The following is a 21,143-nucleotide window of genomic DNA, read 5'->3' as shown; positions in this document are numbered from 1 at the left end:
GAGTCCAATGTCCGAGCTAGGAGAGTCCCATCTGGGTCGCCAGAAACTGTTACCAAAATATCGGGTCTGCCTAGCTGAGAGCCAATTAACAGCCTGACAAGGATAAGGAAAAAATGCTCTATTCTGCAGAAAAAGGAGAGCCTGTACCTTGGTACAAAAGACTCTGTCTTACACAAATTTCACAAACCTTTTATACACATTCAGACAAAGACCCTTGCGTGTTAATACTTGATTGGTAAGTGTAAAATCTCATGTTTCCCTTATCTAAGTAGGACTAACTGGTTTGAAGCAGGATCTTCCTGCTTTGAGGCAGAGGAAAAGAGCTAGTGCAAAAATGCAGGCTACGGTGTCCATGAGCAGTACTTACTCCCCCCCCCCCCCCCCCCGCCGCTTGTAATCTATTAAGGGGGGTCAGCCCGCTTTCACATTCTATACCTATAGCTGTAGGAATAAATCGCTCATACACACTGTTGGAGAGCAATTTAGCAGCGCCTTTGTCAGGCTTCACCCTGGGAAGAAAACCAGCTGTTGCCTACCTCGCTTGCAGCTTGAATGAACCCTACTGACTTACCCAGTTTTGCTAAATTGGTGAAACGCCCCTAGGCCATGACTGACCCAAAGGGGCAGGCACCTCAGTGGCGGGCTGATGCAGACATGGGACCGGCCTCCCCGCGGCCTGAGGGAACGGAAACCAGAGGCACCCATTGGGGAGATGGGCGGCGGGAAGTTGCACCTCTGATGCCCCATCCCCCACTCACCTTGTCCTCCGTCCCGCTCCCCTCCCCGGGCCCCTCCTTGCCCCGGGAAGGGGCGGGGCAGCGCTCTCCTCTCGCGAGATGCTGCGCAGCCCCGCCCCGCCCGGCCCGGCCCTCGCGGAGGGGAGTCAGTTGGACGCTCGCTCTCGCTGCGCAGATCAGGGCCGGACGCAGCCAGCGGCGCCTCCCCTCCCCCCGCCGGGACCCCCCTCCCCCTGCCGCGCGCCGAAGATGAGCTTCCTCTTGTGAGTGGGTGGGAGCCCGGCGGGGGGCGGGGGGCGCGACGGCCGGTGGGGGGGCTGCTCGCTGGGCGGGGGACCGGTGAAGAGGTTCGGGGGAGGAGAACGGGGGGCGGGATCTGTAGCCCGTGGGGTGGGGGAGGGGAGGGATCGGTGGGGAGGTGGGATGGTGGCCCATGGCATGAGAGGGAGGCACCGGGGGGGGGTGTTGGTGGCTCTCGGCCTGCGGGGGAGGGAATCCGTGAGCTGCAGGGGGTGGGGGGTTTGCAGACCCTGGGTGTGGAGCAGGTGCCATGTGTGAGTAGGGAGGGACGAGAGGAGAGTTGCGGAATCCAGCCCAAAACCCGGGTGGAAGGAAGCGGGCTGTGACCTTTGGCACCGGGTAGGTGTCCTCCACAATCCGGGTTTGACCAGGCTGCTCTAGGGGAGATGCTGGTGCAGACCCTGGTCATAAGAGGCACCTCTGGAGCTTAGTGCATGAGCCTCTCCTGCATGAGCTAAAAGCCAGCTGGCTGTTAGCTAAGGCTGTAGAGCAAACTCATTCATCTCTTTCTAAGTGGAGTCAGTGTCACTCGATGGACACCACCGCCACCAGTGGGTAACACCGCCATGGTTTGAAAACTTGATGTGCTCAAGGCAGAGGCTTCTGTCATGTGCAACATGAACTGCTCTGAGTCCAGAATCTGCACAGTTAGCATCTTGCTATTGACTCAGGCTGTACCAGGCAGCCAGTACCACACGCATATGAGCCAAATGAGCTTGATTTACCAATGTATTGCTGGTAATACCAAAGCATGTGCACCAAACTAGTGTGTTTATTTCCACCAAAGGGTTAATGGTAAAACTTCAGGCCTGATTTTTCTGTCACTTGCACTGGTGCAAATCACTGGTGTAATCAAGAGAAGAATTATCCCCCTGTTCATGGTCAACAAAGGCAAGTGGCTACTGCTGTTTAAGAATATCTGGATTCACTACTTTACATTCTGATAACCTGATTTTTCTGGCTACTTGTGTACATCGCCCCCTAAGTTGCCACGTATTATTATTACTGCTACTTGTTTGTATTGTAATGGCCCCGCTCAGGATCTGGACTCCATTGTGATAGGCACTATTTGTCAGAAGAACCTGGTTTTATAATTCAATACAAATATTGTTTTTCTTTGTGTTCTTTCCGCTCACAAATAGTCTGATTCTGCAACTCTTACTCTTATGTGCACAAATAGATTCATTGATTTCAATGGGACTGTTCTCATAAGTACTATTCAATATGAGACAAGCTCCCAGTATCCAGCCCAAAAGTGTAATTGGCTAGTAGTCTGGATCATCCTATGTATGTCCAGGAAAATATAGGTTTTAACAACGAATTACTGCCATTTCTGCCGAACAGCACACTGGTCTTTTGCAGATGATGTTCATAATTGTTTAAAAATAGGCTGGAAAGTAGGGATAACTGTGCTGGTAGCTAGGGTGATCACTATAGCCTTTAATCCTAGGTAAAGGATTCCTGTATGATTATTGTGGTCTTTTTTTTGCAGTATGGTCTGTAACAAAACTTGTATTTTTTGCATATACTCAATGAGGTGTGGTTCTGTAAATAATTATAGAAAATAGTTATTTGGGTTTATCTCTCAATCAGCAAATCTGTCGTGCTGGTGAACATTATATCACATGAAACAGTTGCTATTAGAGGAAGACTGGCTAAAATGGGTCAGGACTCTTAGATTCTAATTCTGACTTTGACCACTGATTTGATATCTGACCTTGGACATGCATTAACCTATCTGTTCCTCAGTTTCCCTATTTGTAAAATGGGAAGGATATTTACCTGCCTCACAAGGTGCTGTGAGATTAAATTGTTGGTAACGGACTCTGGACTCCTTAGCTGAAAGGTACTATAAAAGTAAAAGAAAAAAAATGCTATGCAAAATATTCAGTCACACTTTAAACACATTGCCAATGAGTTGACTGATGTAAATAATTGCATGGGGCAACATCCTATAATCCTCACTCACATGAGTAGTCTGACTGAACTATTTTCATGTCTCAGGACTACATTCTTAAGCATTTCATGGTCAGGCCCCAAACTTGAAATGAAATCTAATTGGTTAAATATCAACTGCATTCTGTTCAGTGTTTCTTGCAGTAATTCATGTCATGTGGTGGTATGGTATGGTCTTGTCATGAAAACTTCTCAGCCCAGGCACAAAATCTGCTCACCCTGCTCTTTTACCAGAAAGGTAGTAATAAAAAAAACATAATGTCACTTGCCAGGAGCAAGCAGAATTCAGCAAGGCTAGTATGGTACACAGCTAAACGTTCTGTTAAATGTTTAATAAAATATGAGAATATATAGTCATTGGAATTAAAAGTTCCAGTTTGAAATGTAGAACTACTATTGACAACATAATTGAAAATCCATTTCTGTTCTATCAGTGGCAGTCGGTCCTCTAAAACATTCAAACCCAAGAAGAATATTCCTGAAGGCTCCCATCAGTACGAGCTTTTGAAACATGCAGAAGCAACCTTGGGAAGTGGTAACCTTAGACAAGCAGTTATGTTGCCAGAAGGAGAGGACCTCAATGAATGGATTGCAGTTAACAGTAAGTCCTTAGAAAAAATAATTGGCCTGCATACTTGAGAAAACTGTGTGTGTATTTTAAAGCATCTTTTCACACTTACAAATATTGAATTGGATACTCCATTTTTAGATTTATCTACGGTCAGTGGGATTTTATCTTTATCTACAGTCAGTGGCATCGTATCTTTTGTACATAATATGAACACTGGGTCAAGTTTGATAAATAAAAACTATTAATAAATGTGGATTGATTTTTATTTAATTGCATTTTAAATAAGCTTGTTGTTCAACTACAATAAAGCTCCTATCTTGACTAATTCACTGGCAACACAATGAGTTTCAGTTCCTAGCTGGACAACAGTGAAACAATGTAAACTAGATTTCCCCTTTTTAAAAGGCTTTCCAGGTATAGGCTAATCTATACTAATATATTCTAAGAAACTTAAGTGGCTGTTCTCAAACTATGTAAAACAAGAAAATGATATGCAGGCTACCTTTGATCTGGAAGTGTCGGTCTTAAATTGTAAGGAACACATTGTAATGCCCTTGTTTTACTAATGGAGTAATAATCAATGCAAGGATTGGGGTGTGGGTTTTTTTGTTTTTTTTTTTGTAAGAAAAAGATTACTGATCCTGAAAATGTTTGCACTGGTCTTCAAACTAAAGACTTTGAAAGTCATTTTGGCATGATTTTAGCATGTATTATTTTACCACTACACTTACAGATTGATGCTGATGCCCTGTATTGTTTGGAAGCTGGGGAGTCTGTTTTCAGATGTTAAGACATTGGTTTTCAGCACTCTTAAGGTTTTGAGCTTGGCAGCCACTACATGGCTTTTCCAAAAGATTGAATTCAACCAAGAGAAATTGCACACTAGACTTAAATATTTTAGTGAAATAGTATTATGGTGTTCTAATAAAAAAAAGTATCAGATCAAAATGGCTAGAAAATAGAAATCTTCACTCTGAGAAGGTTGTTACTGGCAGTGTGGTGCAATACAGAATGAAAACCACTTTTTTCTCTAAATGATGTGTTGTGTTCACACTAGTGACGATGGTATTTCCATCTGACCGGATAATCCACCAGAGAAGATAACATCAATATTTCGATTCCATGTACACTTAAAGTTGATGTGTTGTCTTTGCAGCTGTGGATTTCTTCAATCAGATCAATATGTTATATGGGACCATAACAGAATTCTGCACGGAAGCAAGCTGTCCAGTGATGTCTGCTGGACCAAGGTAGGAAACTCATTGCAGTATGCCAGCATAATGTATAAACAGGGGTAGGTCACAAATATAAATAAATATGCAACATTAATGGGAAAAGAACAGATAATCATTTGGTGTTTTATAGTCTTACTGTCATGCTCCCATGAATTATTTCCTATCCCCCCACATATAGCACTGCAAAATTGACAGGGTGCATTTTGGGTAACTTTACATTCCTGTGAGCTATCAGGTACTGGCGCTGTCAGAGGAAGAATGGGGGGGAGAGATAGCTCAGTGGATTGAGCATTGGCCTGCTAAACCCAGCATTGTGAGTTCAATCCTTGAGGGGGCCACTTAGGGATCTGGGGCAAAAATCTGTCTGGGGATTGGTCCTGCTTTGAGCAGGGGGTTGGACTAGATGACCTCCTGAGGTCCCTTCCAGCCCTGATATTCTATGAATGTTGGACTGAGATATCATTGGTCCAATCTGGTGTCTTTAATACTGTATACTTACACAGGAGTGAAGGATGGGTCACAACATTATCTCTATTGGTCTGAAGATCACATAGATTCCTGTCATATTAATGGTCCAAATGTATTGATTCAGTGAAACCTTTTTTTCAAGAAAACATTTTGTTTTAAAGCACCTCAGTTAAGTTACAGAAGTGCATATTAATTTATTGATCAAGAATCTTTTTTTAGATTATTCACGTGTGTGAAGAATTTACTCAGACCACTTATGCTGATTTTCAAAACTAAAAAATAATTGTTTTCACTTCATTAACACCCATCCACCCACAGCATCTAGGCTCTGTACATAGGGGTAGAAAAAGTCATGAATTCTTTTCTGTGACTTCACCCAGCAAAGATGGATGGCTGGAAATAGGAGAAGCTGATTATACTGGTTCAAAACAGGAAGGAGAGCCTCACAGGAACTCCAGGCTTCTTTCAGAAGAATACAAAACATCTATGAGAAACTCAGCCATATAATAGACTACTTGTCATAAACATTAATAGATTGAGCCCAATGCTGAATATCTTATCAAAGCCCTTTGCTTTATTTGGACTTTTGTAGTAACATGCTCCATATTTATTTTTTTTTTTAAATGTGGTGTAGGTTGTGTTCTCCAGGCCAAGTATACAGTGTGTTCTGAATTCTTGCAGCTGTAAAGGACTCCTGTTTTGTAATTTCACACGTCACACAAACTTTCCATGCACTCATAAAAGCATTGCAGTTTTTAGCAGCACAAGATCAGATGTGTTATCTACTGGGGCAACCTAATAGTACCAGTTGTTCTGTGGAAAGGGTCTAGTCATCTCAAAGGAAGGCTCATATATATCTTGTGGTGGGAAGGGCTATGCTCATGTGGCAAAGTGTTGAAGGCAGTAGGTCTGATGTCTTGGGGATCTGATGTCTTGGGGATGTCTTGATGTCTGAGGGAAGTACATGGTGGGTTTGGATGTACATGGGAGTTGTCTCATATTCAGATGTCTAATATGGCAGGTAGCACATATAAAGCATCTCTTTCAGGGCAGAAAGAAACACAAGTTTCGCTACAGTTTTTTTTTTCTTCCAGCAGTTTCAGTAGATTAGAGCATAGTGGCATATGCCACAGCTAGGTATTCTGATTGTGGCATTTCTTCCTGAGGTGTAGAAGATTTTAGTTTACTATAGTCAGCAAAAACTAATGAAAGTTTACAACTATGACTCAGTAAAAAGGAGTCCGGCTGACAGGCAGTATCCATTATGTTCAATGTAAAACCCTGTCCTATGATTTTATTTTGTTAGTTAACCGGTAGAATCTAGGCTTGAAAGTTTTAGGTTAGAAAGTTCCTGTTTCTATATTTGGTGTGATTTCCTTTCAGCACTTCCTGTTTGAACTGGAACATTTGATGTCTGCTTTTAGTTTGTGACGGTTGGGGTTTGTTAGCAAGAAAGAAACTTCATTTGAGTAAAGTATGCAGTTCTTCCAAGTTTGCTGTGTGACACTGCAGGACTCCAGTTGCTTTCTGGAGACCTATTGTCTATTCCTACAGAAAAGTTTGGGTGGTCCTTTGAAATTACGTAGATCACAAAACCCTGTGCATCCGCCTTAGACTTAAGATTGCAGATGTACTTTTGCAGATGTACAGTCTTGCTGATGTCTTCAGAGCCTGAATTGCCTTTGCTTTCCTTACTGGAAGCCAATGGAGGGGCATATGGTTCATGCTTAGCAAAGGGATGTTAGCAGCAGTAGATACTGCATATAATTCCTCAATCTAGTTTCCTCAGCGTTTCCTGAAAACAATTTTTAAAATTGGACTCTAGTTGCCTGCTTTAACTTTTTAAAGGAACTTTCTTTTTTTAAAAATATATATATAGGTCATTTTCTTCAGGATCAAAATTATTAAATTTCACTCATTACAAAGTAACTGACGATCTGAATTAAAACACTTCTGTGTGGTAGCACCAAAGGCCCCAGTGTAGATTTGGACTTTTGTGTGAGGCACTGTACAAACACAGATAAAGGAACAGTCCCTGCTCTAATGAGCTTACACTCGAAGGCTCTGATTCCTCAAACAATTAGCCATATGTTCAACTTTAAGCATTAGTCGTCCTGTTGACTTCAAGCGGTTCTAGAGGTCTAATGTATGATGTTTGGTGCAGGATCAGGGCCTGAAAGTTTTAAGTAACATTAACAAATGATCCTAAAGCATCTGGTAAAAAAACATCAATTTTCCTGCATATGCTTTTCCTGAATAGTAGTCCACTTGACTTTAATGGAATTTGTCATACTTTATACTTGCATGTATAAAGGTTTCCGTATTCAGCCCTAGGTATATTGTAATAAGACTTAAAAAATAAATATTCCATCATAAATGTTTATAGAATACCAGTTCCCTTGTGAATCGTATAGGTCCTTGCAAGCCTTCAAGTGAGCCAAATTCTCACTGTAGTCTATGGGATTCCCAAGCACAAAGAGCTTGTACAATCAGACTCCAAATAGATGTTTTTGTAATACTGGCTAAATCCTAATGAGCTATACTCATGACTCTGTTTTTTCCTTCCATCTCTAGCATTCAACCGTTGTGGTCAGATTCTGCTTGGTAACTGCAGGATAACATGCCAAACTTACAACTTCTTTCCTTCTCCTACAACCAGTAATCATATATGTATGGTTTGGTCAGCTCATCTTCTTGCTCTGGCTCAGCTTGCTGGCTACTGCTTGCTACCAAGTCTGGTCAGAGCTGAGCTTTCTTCATTCTCATGGATGCCCGTTTAATGAGGAATATAATACATATAATATAGTGCCTTCTAATTGTGATTTTTATATGTATCTTTAGTTCCTCCCCAAATGCCTTTTTGACTACAATTTTAATCTTTTTTCCAGTCCGAAATGATTTTTTTGCATGTAATTTGGGGTTGGGTAGAAGGAATGGTAAAAGGGAACTTGGAAGACAATCAGCTAGGCTGAGCATGAGAACATTGATGAAAACTACAATTAAGGCATTTTTCAAATGTGCTTTTTTTAGCATGTTGGAATAACTCGAATGGTTTTGGTTTAAAATTTAGCACATCTCTCAGCCACAGAAAAGTTTCACTCTTCATTTTGCCAAGTTTTGGAAGAATGTAAGAAATAAAGAAGCTTGTATAAATAGCACATGCATAGTATTTTCCTTCCTGATTTAAGGGCACACATAGCGCAGTTATGGGTACACACCATTTTTGGATATTCACATAGAGACTTTGATCCTCTGGACCCTCCTGCAGCCTGGCAGCTGTGCGTACTGAATCAGTCCTTCTGGTTGTCTTCTTCCCTTCCCTCCTACCAGTGGCAGGCCAGATTCAGAGTTGGTGATGTGAATTGATTGATAATGTTTGTGATCATTGACTTACACCCATTCCTTCTGCCCATTCAGCATGTATTAGGAAAAGCAACCAACAGAATGTTTGTTTTATATTAGACAATCTTACACACTCCCCTCCTAGCTTCTCAGTGCATAAATCCCACCAACATAACTTTTCTTTATCTCTGAATTTTGCCTAGTATTAGAGGGGACCTGGAAGGTGGGACGTGGCACTTCAAATTTTAAGCTTCCTGTGCTATGGGTTATTCATCACAGAATGCAGTGTGTCCAGAGTGCACACTTTAAAATGAAAAGCACTATGGCTCATTAGAAAGACTGCCAGGACAGCTGGGTCTCAGTGCCTCTAATTTCACACTTCGTGCACTGCCTGCTGCACAGTGTACTCTGAAGTACACTCCCACAGAGCGTAGGAAACATAAGTTGCATGAACACTGTAATAAATTCACTAGCACTCTCCCTTTAGTGATTTTTGTTTAATTTTATTACAAAATTAAGCTTGTTCTGTGGCCTGGTTAAGAGTTTAAAATGTCAGAAACAAGGCGCATAAGAACGTAAAAATGGTCACATTGAGTCAGACCAATGGTCCATCTAGCCAAGTATCCTGTCTCTGACAGTGGGCAGGGCCAGGTGCTTCACAAAGAATAGGGCAGTTTTGAGTGATCCATTCCTTGTCCATCCAATCCCAGCTTCTAGCAGTTGGAGGCTTAGAGACATGTGGAGCATGGGGTTGCATTCCTGACCAACTTGGCTAATAACTATTGATGGACTTATCGTCCATAAACTCATCTAATCTTTTTTGAACCCAATTATGCTGTTGTCCTTCACAGTGTCCCATCGTAACAAGTTCCACAGATTGTACATTTTGCAAAGAAGTAATTCCTTACGTAAATCTGCTGCCTATTCATTTCATTGGGTTTTTGTGTTGTGTGACTCTTGGTTTTTGTGTTATGTGACAGAGTAAATAAGACTTCCCTATTCACTTCCTTGACACCACTCATTATTTTGTAAATCCCAATCCTTTCTATTTTCCTCGCTAGGATTCAACTTCCAATTTTTAAATGGCCTCTAATTGCCTCTTTTACTCTGTTGTTTAGCTTAGCCATAGTGGCATTTTTTTGGTCCTCTTACTGTTTTCTTTTATTTGAGTATACATTTAGTTTGAGCCTCTTTTATGGTATTTTTAAAGAATCTCCATGCAGTTTGCAGGCATTTCCCCCTTGTGACGGCTCCTTTTAATTAGCTTCCTCACTTTTGTGCAGTTCCCCTTTTTGAAGTTAAATGCTGCTGTGGTGGGTTTCTCTTGGCCTCTTTCTCCCCTCAATGATGTTAAATGTAATTACATTAAAGATCAAAGATATAGGGCCAGATCCTCATGTGACATAAATTTGATGTAGCTTCATTGACTTTACTTTCCCAATAGATTATAAAGAAAACCATCTTTATTGCATTGCAGTGGCTTCTGGCCCAGACCCTTCACTCCAGGGCAAGTAGGACAAGGGAGAGTCAATTCACTTAAACTTTGGAAGGGGAAAATGGGACCTCTCTAGTACATCTCCTCTTGGCTGCTCAAGGAGCATTATTAATTGGCTCTAAAGGGAGCTGTGGTCAGCTCTCCTCAGTTGTACAATCGCCATGTTGTACACTTTGTGGAAAGAATAGGAAGTGGAGACTCTAAACCATAAGGAAAAGAGACTAACACAATTTTGTGTAAAAATGACATGGAATCTGGTTTAAGCCGGAACCTGAAATTCCAATTTCCTGGTTGGGTTCTGATCAAGCCCCTTTTTAAATCATTCTTCAGCTAAAAAAATGCGTTTGCACTGCCATTGTTTAACAAGTAAAACAGAGAGAGCCTATGTCTAATAAAGAAGTGTCTGGAAAAGTGCTCCTTTTAAAAATTGTTTCTCTTTGGTTAAAGAAACCTTGTGTTTTTCCACAGGTATGAATACCACTGGGCAGATGGTACCAATATAAAGAAACCAATTAAATGTTCAGCTCCAAAGTACATTGATTATTTGATGACATGGGTTCAGGACCAGCTGGATGATGAAACCCTCTTTCCTTCAAAGATTGGTAAGTGAAATCATGACATTCATGCACTAGGCAGGGTAATACTGTGGTGATGAGGGCTGTAAAAGTACTTAGCTGCATTAGAGAGAAGCTGTAGTGGCAGTTACTGGTTGTTGGAGTGTTTCCCTTGTTATATCCTATTTTTAACTGGATAATACTGGTATAAAAATTCATCTAGTCTGAAGTTTGGAATCCAGGCTTTCTCTTCTCAGATCATGTCATCCAGTCCTTCCTGTGTGGATATGTACCATGGGTAGAGCTGCAGATTTGTCACAGCATTTAAAAAAAAATCAGACTAGTTACGGTACATTTAGTAAAAGTTGGGTTTTGTAACAAATGAGGAGGTGGGGTGGAGAGGTGCAGGCGCTGGAGATCAAGCCTGCCTCGTGGTCACCTTGTAGGGGTAGCTCTTGTCCTTTGGGGTTGGACCCTGCTCTCCATTCTAGGCATTGCAACCTGCTGCATGGAGTCATAGCACTGCTCAGTTTTAGTCTGGGTGCCCCATCCTTATGATGATGCAGGAGCAGCTGGGCCAAACCTGAGAACCATTGCAACACCATGCACCAGGTCACACCACCACTAACTCAAATTTGGCCTGGCCACCCACTCGTCATGGTGGAGGGGAAGCTGGGCCAAACCTGAGCAGCATTGTGACCCCGTGTGCCAGGTTGCAATGCCCAGAGCCGGAAATCAGGCCCAGCCCCATGGGCCAGGAGCCACAGCAGTCGCTGCTGCAGGGTGAGTTTATTGAAATCCTGGACACACAGACAGGTCATGGACGCATGGGAAAGTCTTGGTATCTGTGACCTTTTTCCCCACTGTGACAAACTTGCTGCCCTGATAGTAGGGTAGATTCTGATCCCATAATCATTAGAACAGTGGTGGGAAAAGTGCAGCCAGCAGGCCACACGAGGCCTGTCAGGGTAATCCTCTGGGAACGGCAAACTGTGGCCACTGGGAGCTGCGGACGGTCAATGTAAACAAACAGTCTCGTGGCCTGCCAGCGGATTACCTTGACGGGCCGCAGGTTGCCCACCACTGCACTAGAGCTAGAATTTAACACCATCCCTAGTAAACTCTCACCTGAAATCTGTGTCTTTACTGAAGCTACTGTATGTCAGGTTAATATCTCCAAATAAGCAGAGAAGTCTTAGCTCAAACTTTCTTAAGAGAGAGAAATCTCCCATGGTGAGGATTGGGGGGTATAATGTGACCAAGAAAGTAAACTCCAGTAAGAACAAATTGTCCTTTATAACTCAAAACTCTTTTCAAATGAGATTTGTTGCCAGGTGTTTGTCCTCAGCATGGACTTTATTTTGATTTTTTTTTTAAATAAGCAAAAGTTCTTGATGTTCTTTGCAGTGCATCCTAAAAGCTCTCTTATTGGTAGACATGATGTTGTGTAGAATAGTTAAAAGGTATCATTTAAAAATTTAATATTTCAAACACTCAAAGATCAATTAGGTGCCCAATCCTCACTGAAAATTAATACTGCTTCATAGATTATACGGTACATGCCTTGCAATCTGTGGTTTACCTCAACTAACTACATCTGGGTGTAAACTACTTGTGAATTGTCTCCAGTAGGATTTTGCATCAAGAAAGCTAAGAGCATAAAATGCACCTTTTTGCAGGGAAGACTTAGCCTAAGTATGCAAGTAAAGAGAGAAACTTGAAAGTGTTTCCTGCTCTGGATGGGTGAAGGGAAAAAGGAACTATGGACCACCACTGTTTAAAATGCTTAACTTTTCCTTATAAATCAAATCTCTCACTGAATTTAATTCAATGTGCAGATTTGGGGTGTAGCTAAAAAGCAGTAAACATTTCAGTATCTTATGAGTCCCTATTTTGCTGTCTACTAATACTTGTTTGTTGAAGGTAAGTATAGAGTGACTTAAACGGATTAGTTAAGTCACTTAATTGGTTTTTTGTAATCAATTTAAATGAGGTTGAGGCTTTGTAAATCTAATTTGAAAATGTGTGCTTTTTCAAATTTAGGTTAAAATGTATAATGAAGTATGTTATAATTTGTTTTTATATGTAATTACTGGTAGGGGATCTTGTCTGAATTTTATAAAACTGTTAGTCAAAAAAAATCAAAATTTTGATAGTTAATGCCCTGATCCTGCAAACGTGTACCATAGTAACATGAGTAGCTGCACTGACTTTGGTGGGATTACATGGCTCATGTTAAAATGGTGCATAAGTGTTTGCAGCATTTGGGAATAAATTAGTGTTTTTATTGAAAATTCCTCTGGCTGGTATAAAATCTTTGTGACTTGAAAATAAAATTGCTTCAGTTTAAGAGTTATTTAGACTTTCAATATGTTAACACAATTAGGATGAACGTTTTTAGGATACTGGCCAAAATTTTAAAGTCCATAATTAGGTTTCTGAGGGTGAGATTTTTGAAAGCACCTAAGTGACTAAAGAGTACTAGTCCCATTAATTTAAAACTCTTATGGAGTATAGCTAAGGCCCCAATCCTGCAGACGCTTACACACGTGCTTTACTTCACTTCCATAAGTAGTCCTGTTAATTCCGATGGGACTGCCCATAGTTGTACAGATAAGCTTGTATATAAGTGTTTGCTGGATCGGGGCCTAATAAGCTCCCCAAATGGGAGTTAACTCTCTTTTACAGATTAGGGTGATAATTTAAATGACTTGCCCTGTGCTGTCACACAGGAAGTCCATATCAGAACAAGAATTAGAATACAGATGTTAGATTATTAGACGTGGGGCCTCTATGGCCAATGGGTTTCCCATCTCTATTCAGCCAAGCACTTTCACTCATTATTGACCTCAGGGAGATTGCATGTTTAAAGTTAGACTTATGCATAAGTGCCTTCCTGATTCAGGGCCTATATGCGCAAAGGGTCTGGTTTTTTATAAAGGTGCTGAGTTCCCTTAGTTCTTGTTCACTTCAAAGAGAACTGTGGTTGCTCAGTAGTTTGTGGAAATGGGATGTGAGTGATGCTTTGAATAAGTGATTATTTGCTCCATATCTCAGTTTCTTACATAATTTATTAAAAGTGTATTGACTAGATTTTTACAACTGAATAGAATAAGTTTTGTGCCCTTAGTGAAGCTTGAGGTTTCATTGTTTCTAATTAAGTCTAGTGCCCTTTGGCAGAAAATTTTCATTCTGTAGCTGGGCTTTCTGCTTTCATATATTAAACTGGATTAAGAAATGTTTTGCATATGTTTGCACATTTCAGGTGTCCCTTTTCCTAAGAACTTCATGTCTGTGGCAAAGACTATATTGAAGCGTCTGTTTAGGGTCTATGCCCATATTTACCACCAGCACTTTGATTCTGTGATGCAGCTCCAGGAGGAGGCCCATCTCAACACCTCCTTTAAGCACTTTATCTTCTTTGTACAGGTAAGTTTTAAATTACTAGCTATTAGTCCTAAAGTGACTTGTTCTACAGATAAATTTAAAGGGGCACTATCAAGTTAAATCTGACCCTGAACGTAGGTTTTATATAAAACAGATTTACAGAATCTACAAGACTAATACAAGTGTTTTCATAAATGTTGATTTTTTCCAATAAGTCTGGGATCACTGGGGAAGTTCCAGAAGACTGGAAGAAAGCTAAGGGGCCAATATTTAATAAGGGTAAAGAGGATCACCTGGCTAATTAGAGGCCTGTCAGTCTGACATCAATCCCAGGCAAAATAATGGAGCATCTGATACAGGACTCGATTAATAAAGAATTAAATGAAGGTAGTATAATTAATACCAATCAACAGGGAAAGCAGATAGAATCATACTAACTTTTTTTTTGAAATGACACGTTTGGTTTATACAGACAATAGCATTGACATAGTATACTTAGACTTCTGTAAGGCATTTGACTCGGTACCTAAAAAGATATAAAATTAACATGGCACACATTAAGTGGATTAAAAGCTGCCAAACATAATTGTAAATGGGGAATCCTTATTGAGCAGGTGTGTTTCTAGTGTAGTGCTGCAGGGATCTGTTCTTGGTCCTACACTATTTAACATTTTCATGAATGATCTTGAAGAAAACAAAATCATCACTGACAAAGGCTGCATATGACATAAAAATTGGCAGAGTGGTAAATGATGAAGAGGAAAGGTCACTAATACAGAGCGATCTGGATTGGTTGGTAAGCTGGCAGCAAGCAAACCATATGCATTGTAATATGGCTACATGTAAATGTATACATCGCTCTATTCTGGGAAACTGACTGAAATAGATTGGGGAGTTGTGGTGGATAATCAGCTGAACACGTGCTCCCAGTGTGGTGCTGTAGCCCGAAGGATCTCGAGTAGAAATACAGATTTTTACCTTCCTATTTGGCACTGCTGCAATGCTGCTGGAAAACCATGTCCAGTTTTGGTATTACAATTAAAGAAGGATGTTGATAAATTGGAGAGTTCAAAAAAGAGCTGTGAGAATGATTAAAAGGTTAGAAAATATGCCTTATAGTGATAGACTCAAGGAGCTTCAATCTGGTTAGTTTAACAAAGAGAAGGTTAAGAGATGACTTGATTATAGTTGATAAGTACTTACACTGGGAACAAATATTTAATAATGGGCTCTTCCATCTAGCAGAGAAAGGTATAACATGATCCAATGGCAGAAAGTTGAAGCTAACATTTTTAACAGAATAATTAACCATTGGAACAGTTTACCAAGGGTTGTGGTGAATTCTCCATCACTGACCATTTTTAAATCAAGCTTGGATCTTTTTCTAAAAGATAAGCGTTAGAAATTATTTTGGGGAGGTTGAATGGCCTGTGTTCTACAGGTCAGACTAGCTGATCACAATAGTTCTTCTGGCCTTGGAAGCCTATGAAATCTATGAAAGTTAGATAATGCTTCCAATGGACACACAACAGATAAACTTCTGCTGCCAATATTAGATGGCTAGCTAATTGTGATTAAAAAGGTAATCGATTTGAGATGGCACTTGACAAAGCCATGTCATGTTTTGCTCTTGTTGTTAAAGCTGAAGGCATTAGAGATATGGGTCACACATCTGCTTCTGCTGCCAATTCACCACGTACTGTTTATTTACTTTCTCAATCTCTGTGTGACCTCATTTCCCAATCTGTGAAACGGGGATAACATAAGACCTGGTCAAAAAATCCTATTTTATTTCTATGGTAAATGTTAAACAAAACAATTGCATTTAAAAAACAGTTACCAAAGTTTTGAATGAAAAATATCAAAACAAAACCAACTTTGTTTAATTTCAAATCAAAATTTGTATTTAACAATTTTCTCTGAAAAATGTAAAGTTTAGTTAATGTAGTTGTTTTCACAGAACTTCAGTTTTGTTGGGGGAGGACTTAGTCTAGTTTTAGAGAATATCAATCACACTGGGCTTTGAGAGGATTAATTAGCATTTATCAAATAAACTAAGTATTTTAAAATCACTTGTATCAAGCTGTTTGTTGTAAAATGCTGGAACTCTTTATTTTGCCTTAGTTTTGAATTAAATGGAGGTTGCATGTCACTTATTCCGTCTACTGCAATTTTTATTTAAATTGATCCTTTTTTGTGTTTCTCTCTTCCCCCCTGCAGGAGTTCAACTTGATTGACAGGCGTGAGTTGGCTCCTCTTCAGGAACTAATTGAAAAGCTAGGATCCAAAGACAGATAAATTTTCCCTGGAAGAATTCTTTCTGCTTTCAGACATGGTTACTCTTTCTTGCTTCATATACCAGCTGCAGCTATTTCTTTACCACTTTTGTCTTTACTGGCACAAACTCTGAGAAACCAGGTACCACAGCTAGCGGATCTAAAACAGATAGTTTCCAGTCTAGCACAGTTACTGCCCTTCTTCCATCTTAGTAGCTGATGTGGGGGGCTTCATTGCAAAGAGGTACCAGCTGAAATTTCCTGTAAAATCCAAGGTCTGCAAAAGTGTCTTCAGAGCAAAGTAGCTATGAATTCTAAGAGCTACTTTATCAGATCTTTTACTTGGAAAGGTGGGGTTCATGATTGCATTAATCCCTGCAATGTCATGATTTTCTAACTGAACCATATTTTGTCAATCTATATAAATTAGTGAAGTTTTGCATAATTTTCTGTGCAGAACTACATCGTTATAGTTTGCATTAGCAGTTCCAGAATTAACTTTCTGCTCTAGAAATTGGATGGAGAAGTACTTTGAGACCTCAACTCAGCTTGCAGTTTTGGGCATATGAGGTTTTGTGCACAACCCCCTAAATTTGTATGCGTGGATAGGGGAGATGTTTACCTACTATTCAAGTGTACCTTCAGGAGTTTAGATGCATAACACTTACAGGACATTTGTGGAAAAATTTGGCCACATAACACTTAATTTTTCAAACACTTCCCCAATGTGGCTGTTGTAATTTATCTGACATGAAACAACGGATGGTAAGAATTCTGTAGATACTATATTTGGCTAGAAATTGTTTGCAAAATTGCAAATGCAAATATTTTGGTTGGGTTTTATTCCATCCAGTGTTTAGTTGCTCAACAAAGTTCCATTTTAAAGCTCTGTTTGCTAGTATAAAAACTGTTGAATACTTCTGATAAGTGCATTACCTTATGAACTTTGATATTCCACTGTTTTCTAGGTAGGAAATAGAACTATTTTTGCAAATTTTATGATGGATGCAATTTACACTTAAAACACAATGCATTTTTATCTCATAGAACTAGGCTGTTAATAGGTATAGGTTGATATATGTAGCTTCAGCAACCAAAGCAATTTAAAAAACAATCTGGTATTCAGTTGGTTATGACTTTGAATTGCACACATATCATGTATGTGTGTGCCCTGTGGATTTTTGTTTGTGTATGCCACTTCAAATTCATGTGTGTCTGTGGTTTTTTAAAAAAGGAAAAAGGTAACTTAATTCACTTAAACCCATTGTGTGGCTTTCAAAACCTTTTTTAAAAAATGCTGGATCAGACATAGGAGGAAAAACTACTGGTGTATTCCTTATGAATGCTTTTATTTTATTTTAGAGTAGTTTGTTTTAAGTTTGTATCTAGATGCACTTTGAATTTGCCTTAGAGCCTTAAGTAAAACAGTAGACTAGCCATGAGTTGCATGGACATGAAATTATGATCCAAAAGTGACTAAGATAAAGCAAAATAGAGCCCATCTAAAAAAACCCAGATGAAAAACTTAAGACTGGCACAAAAGCGTGAGTGTGGAAGCTTAATTACAAGAGAAACAATCTGTATGTACCCCAATGTGAACTGCAGACGTTTCTTTTTTTAAATAAGTGTCACCATAATCTAATGGGGTTAGTACTGTATTTTGACAAATTAAAACAGTTGCGCCAGCACCATCTGATAGTGAAAAATCTGAGCTGCAGATACCTAGTTTCTTTGCTGGACTGAGAGACATCATTAATATCATTAACGGTGTTTTGCTTAAAAAAACATTCCATTCTAAAGGCCTGATCCTGAGTTGTTTTTTCATCCTGTTTGTTTTGATGTTCCTTGTGGCACGTGTCATTCCAGGAGAGAAATCTGTGGCTGAGAGGTCTCAAGAGCTTGGAGGTCATTTTGTTTCAATACAGTATTGATTTACATTATTAAATATTAGTCTCTTAGAAACCAAGTTAACTTGTAGTGCAGACTTTGCAATTCAAAAACAAAGGGGTCCTAGCTAGGACAGGTGGAATGTTGTGTTGAAACCTCGATATTTCTTTTCAGGTAGCTTTGGCTTTTAATTTCCCTCCTTGGTGTAGGGGGCAACCAGCATTTTTTTTTTAAATAAACTAGTCCCCTATGCTTCTTCCGCCCAACCTACTACCTGGTGCATGGGAGAAACACCAGAAAAAGCTGGGCTGGAGCTGTGCAGAGGGGAAAGTCAGCACCCTGGGGATGGTCCATTCCCCCTGTCACACCTTACCACCTTTGCTCTTTCTACACAGCCACTTTTTTTCCCCTCTTTTTAAGCCTATTACCTGTGAACTGCAGTTCAAATGTGTAAAATTAATGGTGCTTAAAGCACTAGTAAATCCACTGCATGCTGTGTAATTCTCCCCACTCTCAGGGATTGTGAAGCTCCTGAATGGGCCAGCAGTCATGGCACTCTGCCTACTGGTCCAGGAGAGCACTGAGGGAGAGTCCCACGTGACTGCCTAGGGATCTGCGGGGTTGAAATCCTGCATAAATATGGATCCTGTGCCACTTCTGCCTTGGCTGGCCCCTACTGGAACCCTATAGAAGAGTGTGTGAGATGATTCCTTTCCATACAGCTTTTGCTTACCTATAACACGGTTCACCCTAAATGTCAAAGCAACTAGTTATACTGGAAGATTTCAAAAGTATGTAGCTTTTTTACAAGATGACTATTTTCAATCTCAAATGTCTAAAATCAAAACTTTGTAACTCCAGTGACCCACTGAATTATCTCTGCAAACTATATATATAGCCCGTTCCCAAGCTGAAACCATTTTTGCCACATTTCAGCTGATTTGTTTGTCATCCTATCTTTGAGTCCCTGAGTGAACAGGCCAATGCCATAAAGTAAAACATTGCCAAAACTATTTTCTATCAGTATTTTTCACAACTTGTATTCTTGCTTAGCTGTTATTTATCTGCTATCACACTGCACATGCATTGACCAAGCACTGTTAAGAAGAAAACATGCTGAACAAACTAGTGCTTGCTTTGAACATCATAATTAGCTTCTGAAAAGTATAGTAGTCAATAACTTTGAAGTGTGGATATGGGATAGGGGACAAAAGTAAAATTGTATTGTCTCTAATACACTTTGGCTGTGATTTGAAACTGACTCAGTTTACAAAATTGAAAGTCTTTTTTCCAACTCATTCTGGGGTCTGAAATATCAGGACAGATGCTGTGTCCAAAGGCAGGAATGTTTTTATAGAAGACTGATTGATTGGACTACATGGTTGAAATGGCTTTGAAGGAATTCACTTTTTAATCTGCCAGTCCCTTTTTTTGTTGTTTTTAGAATCAGTCAAATTCAAAAAACATTCAGGCTCGGTTTATCTACGGTCCAGTGAGCTCTGACTGAAGTAAATGAGAATGGACAGCATGCAGCACACTGCAGAATCTAGCCTTTACATGAAAGGGAAAATTGGCTAAACGTTTTTTTTTTAAATCATTCTGCTTCACCAACCCAAAATGGACAGATAGTAGCTACTTAAGTTTACAGCATTTGTCAAAAATTGTACAAATTAACCTTAGTTTAAAACCACACTGTTCTAGGGTTTGCTTGAGATGTTTTGATGTAAGTTGCTCATATTTAAAACCTCATAATAGGACTGTGAATAAAACTTGTGGTATCTGTAATGAGCAAGCTTTTGCCCTGGCCTTGCACAAATGAAACTTTTTCAATAATTTAGTTTTACCTTAAGTGCTTATGTATTTTGTTCTGAGCTTTCTTGCAATGAATAGATTTCAGTATAGGTGATTACTCAACCTTTTCTTCCATTATAAAGAAATGTTGCTGTGATCATTGAGAAAGGTAGGTAAGGCTTCATTTGTTGTAAGACAAAATAACTTTTTCTAGTTAGCTTTAAGCTATATTTTGTTCCTAGCTCAAATCTCTGCCCTCTTCCAAGGCAGGCACTTGTCACTCCAGGGATGAGGGGCAGATTAGTGGATGGATCTCACTTGAAACTCAGCAAGCATCCAATTAATGCTGAATATCCAGTGATCTGCTTCAACTAAACTCCTGACAAAACTATTGGGTTTCTCTGTTCAGATTCTAGATATTTTTCTGAATTGCACTGTTAATTTAAGAATTCAGGAGGGAAATCAATCATTTAGAGAGGTAGGCTGTTCTCTTCATTAAAGGAAGAATTGACAGTGTTTGAGAAATCCTGTACTAGATTGACTTTTTGAAGTTTTTTATATTTATGTCAATACACACACTTCCTCAGGATGGACTAGGGTTGCAAGGTTCTTTCATGCAGCTGTTTCAAGTAGGCAGAAAAGTTTGTTCAGACAATGCTGATACATCTTAACTTGCATTGCAGGCGAGTGGTGCTGTGAATCAAAACTGGTTACAGTATTTAGACCTCTTGCTACTTTCAGTGTTAGGGACAAACTTTAACTACAACTCAGTACTGCTGCTGTGCCTTGTGTGTTTTCCTGCATGTTTCCTTCAACTTGACTAAACAGTTACTCCATGGCAAAAACTATTTGCATAAATTAACAATGAATTTAATATGAACATTTTATAGTATTTTTACATTAATAGTTATAATAAAGTTTTTACTTACCTGGGGCTTTTTTTGGTTACTTTTAGGTAAATTTATTGTACTTTTTACAAAATATTTTGTATCTACTTTTGTAACTTCCATTCAATCAAATAATAAAGCATGTGGTATTCAAATGATTTTCTGGTTTAAACAGGTGAAAACACTGGGGATTTTAACATACTGGCTTATACCAGTTATAACAAGCACAAATGATGGTCAGTCTCTGCAGTGTGGCA

General features: G+C 39.7%; 1 protein-coding gene across 1 annotated transcript; it reads left to right on the top strand.

The window, feature by feature from the left end:
• Positions 1–871: 871 nt before the first annotated feature.
• On the top strand, positions 872–21,044 carry MOB1A (MOB kinase activator 1A). The gene is made up of 6 exons (XM_050940306.1): positions 872–1,000; positions 3,428–3,594; positions 4,721–4,814; positions 10,573–10,706; positions 13,924–14,087; positions 16,266–21,044. Exons 1-6 carry the CDS (start codon positions 987–989, stop codon positions 16,341–16,343), a joined length of 651 nt encoding a protein of 216 aa, XP_050796263.1. The 5' UTR covers positions 872–986; the 3' UTR covers positions 16,344–21,044.
• Positions 21,045–21,143: the final 99 nt, after the last annotated feature.

This window comes from Gopherus flavomarginatus, chromosome 2 (genome assembly GCF_025201925.1).
Source record: "Gopherus flavomarginatus isolate rGopFla2 chromosome 2, rGopFla2.mat.asm, whole genome shotgun sequence".
NCBI lineage: Eukaryota > Metazoa > Chordata > Testudines > Testudinidae > Gopherus > Gopherus flavomarginatus.
The sequence above is the reverse complement of the archived record's forward strand: the minus strand, read 5'-3'. Positions and strand labels throughout refer to the sequence as shown.

What these genes read in the sequence shown, in the direction of transcription:
- MOB1A (XM_050940306.1), top strand. An exon ending in GTGATGTCTGCTGGACCAAG is followed by an intron (nt 4,815 to 10,572) that starts GTAGGAAACTCA and finishes GTTTTTCCACAG; the next exon opens with GTATGAATACCACTGGGCAG. An exon ending in ACTTTATCTTCTTTGTACAG is followed by an intron (nt 14,088 to 16,265) that starts GTAAGTTTTAAA and finishes TCCCCCCTGCAG; the next exon opens with GAGTTCAACTTGATTGACAG.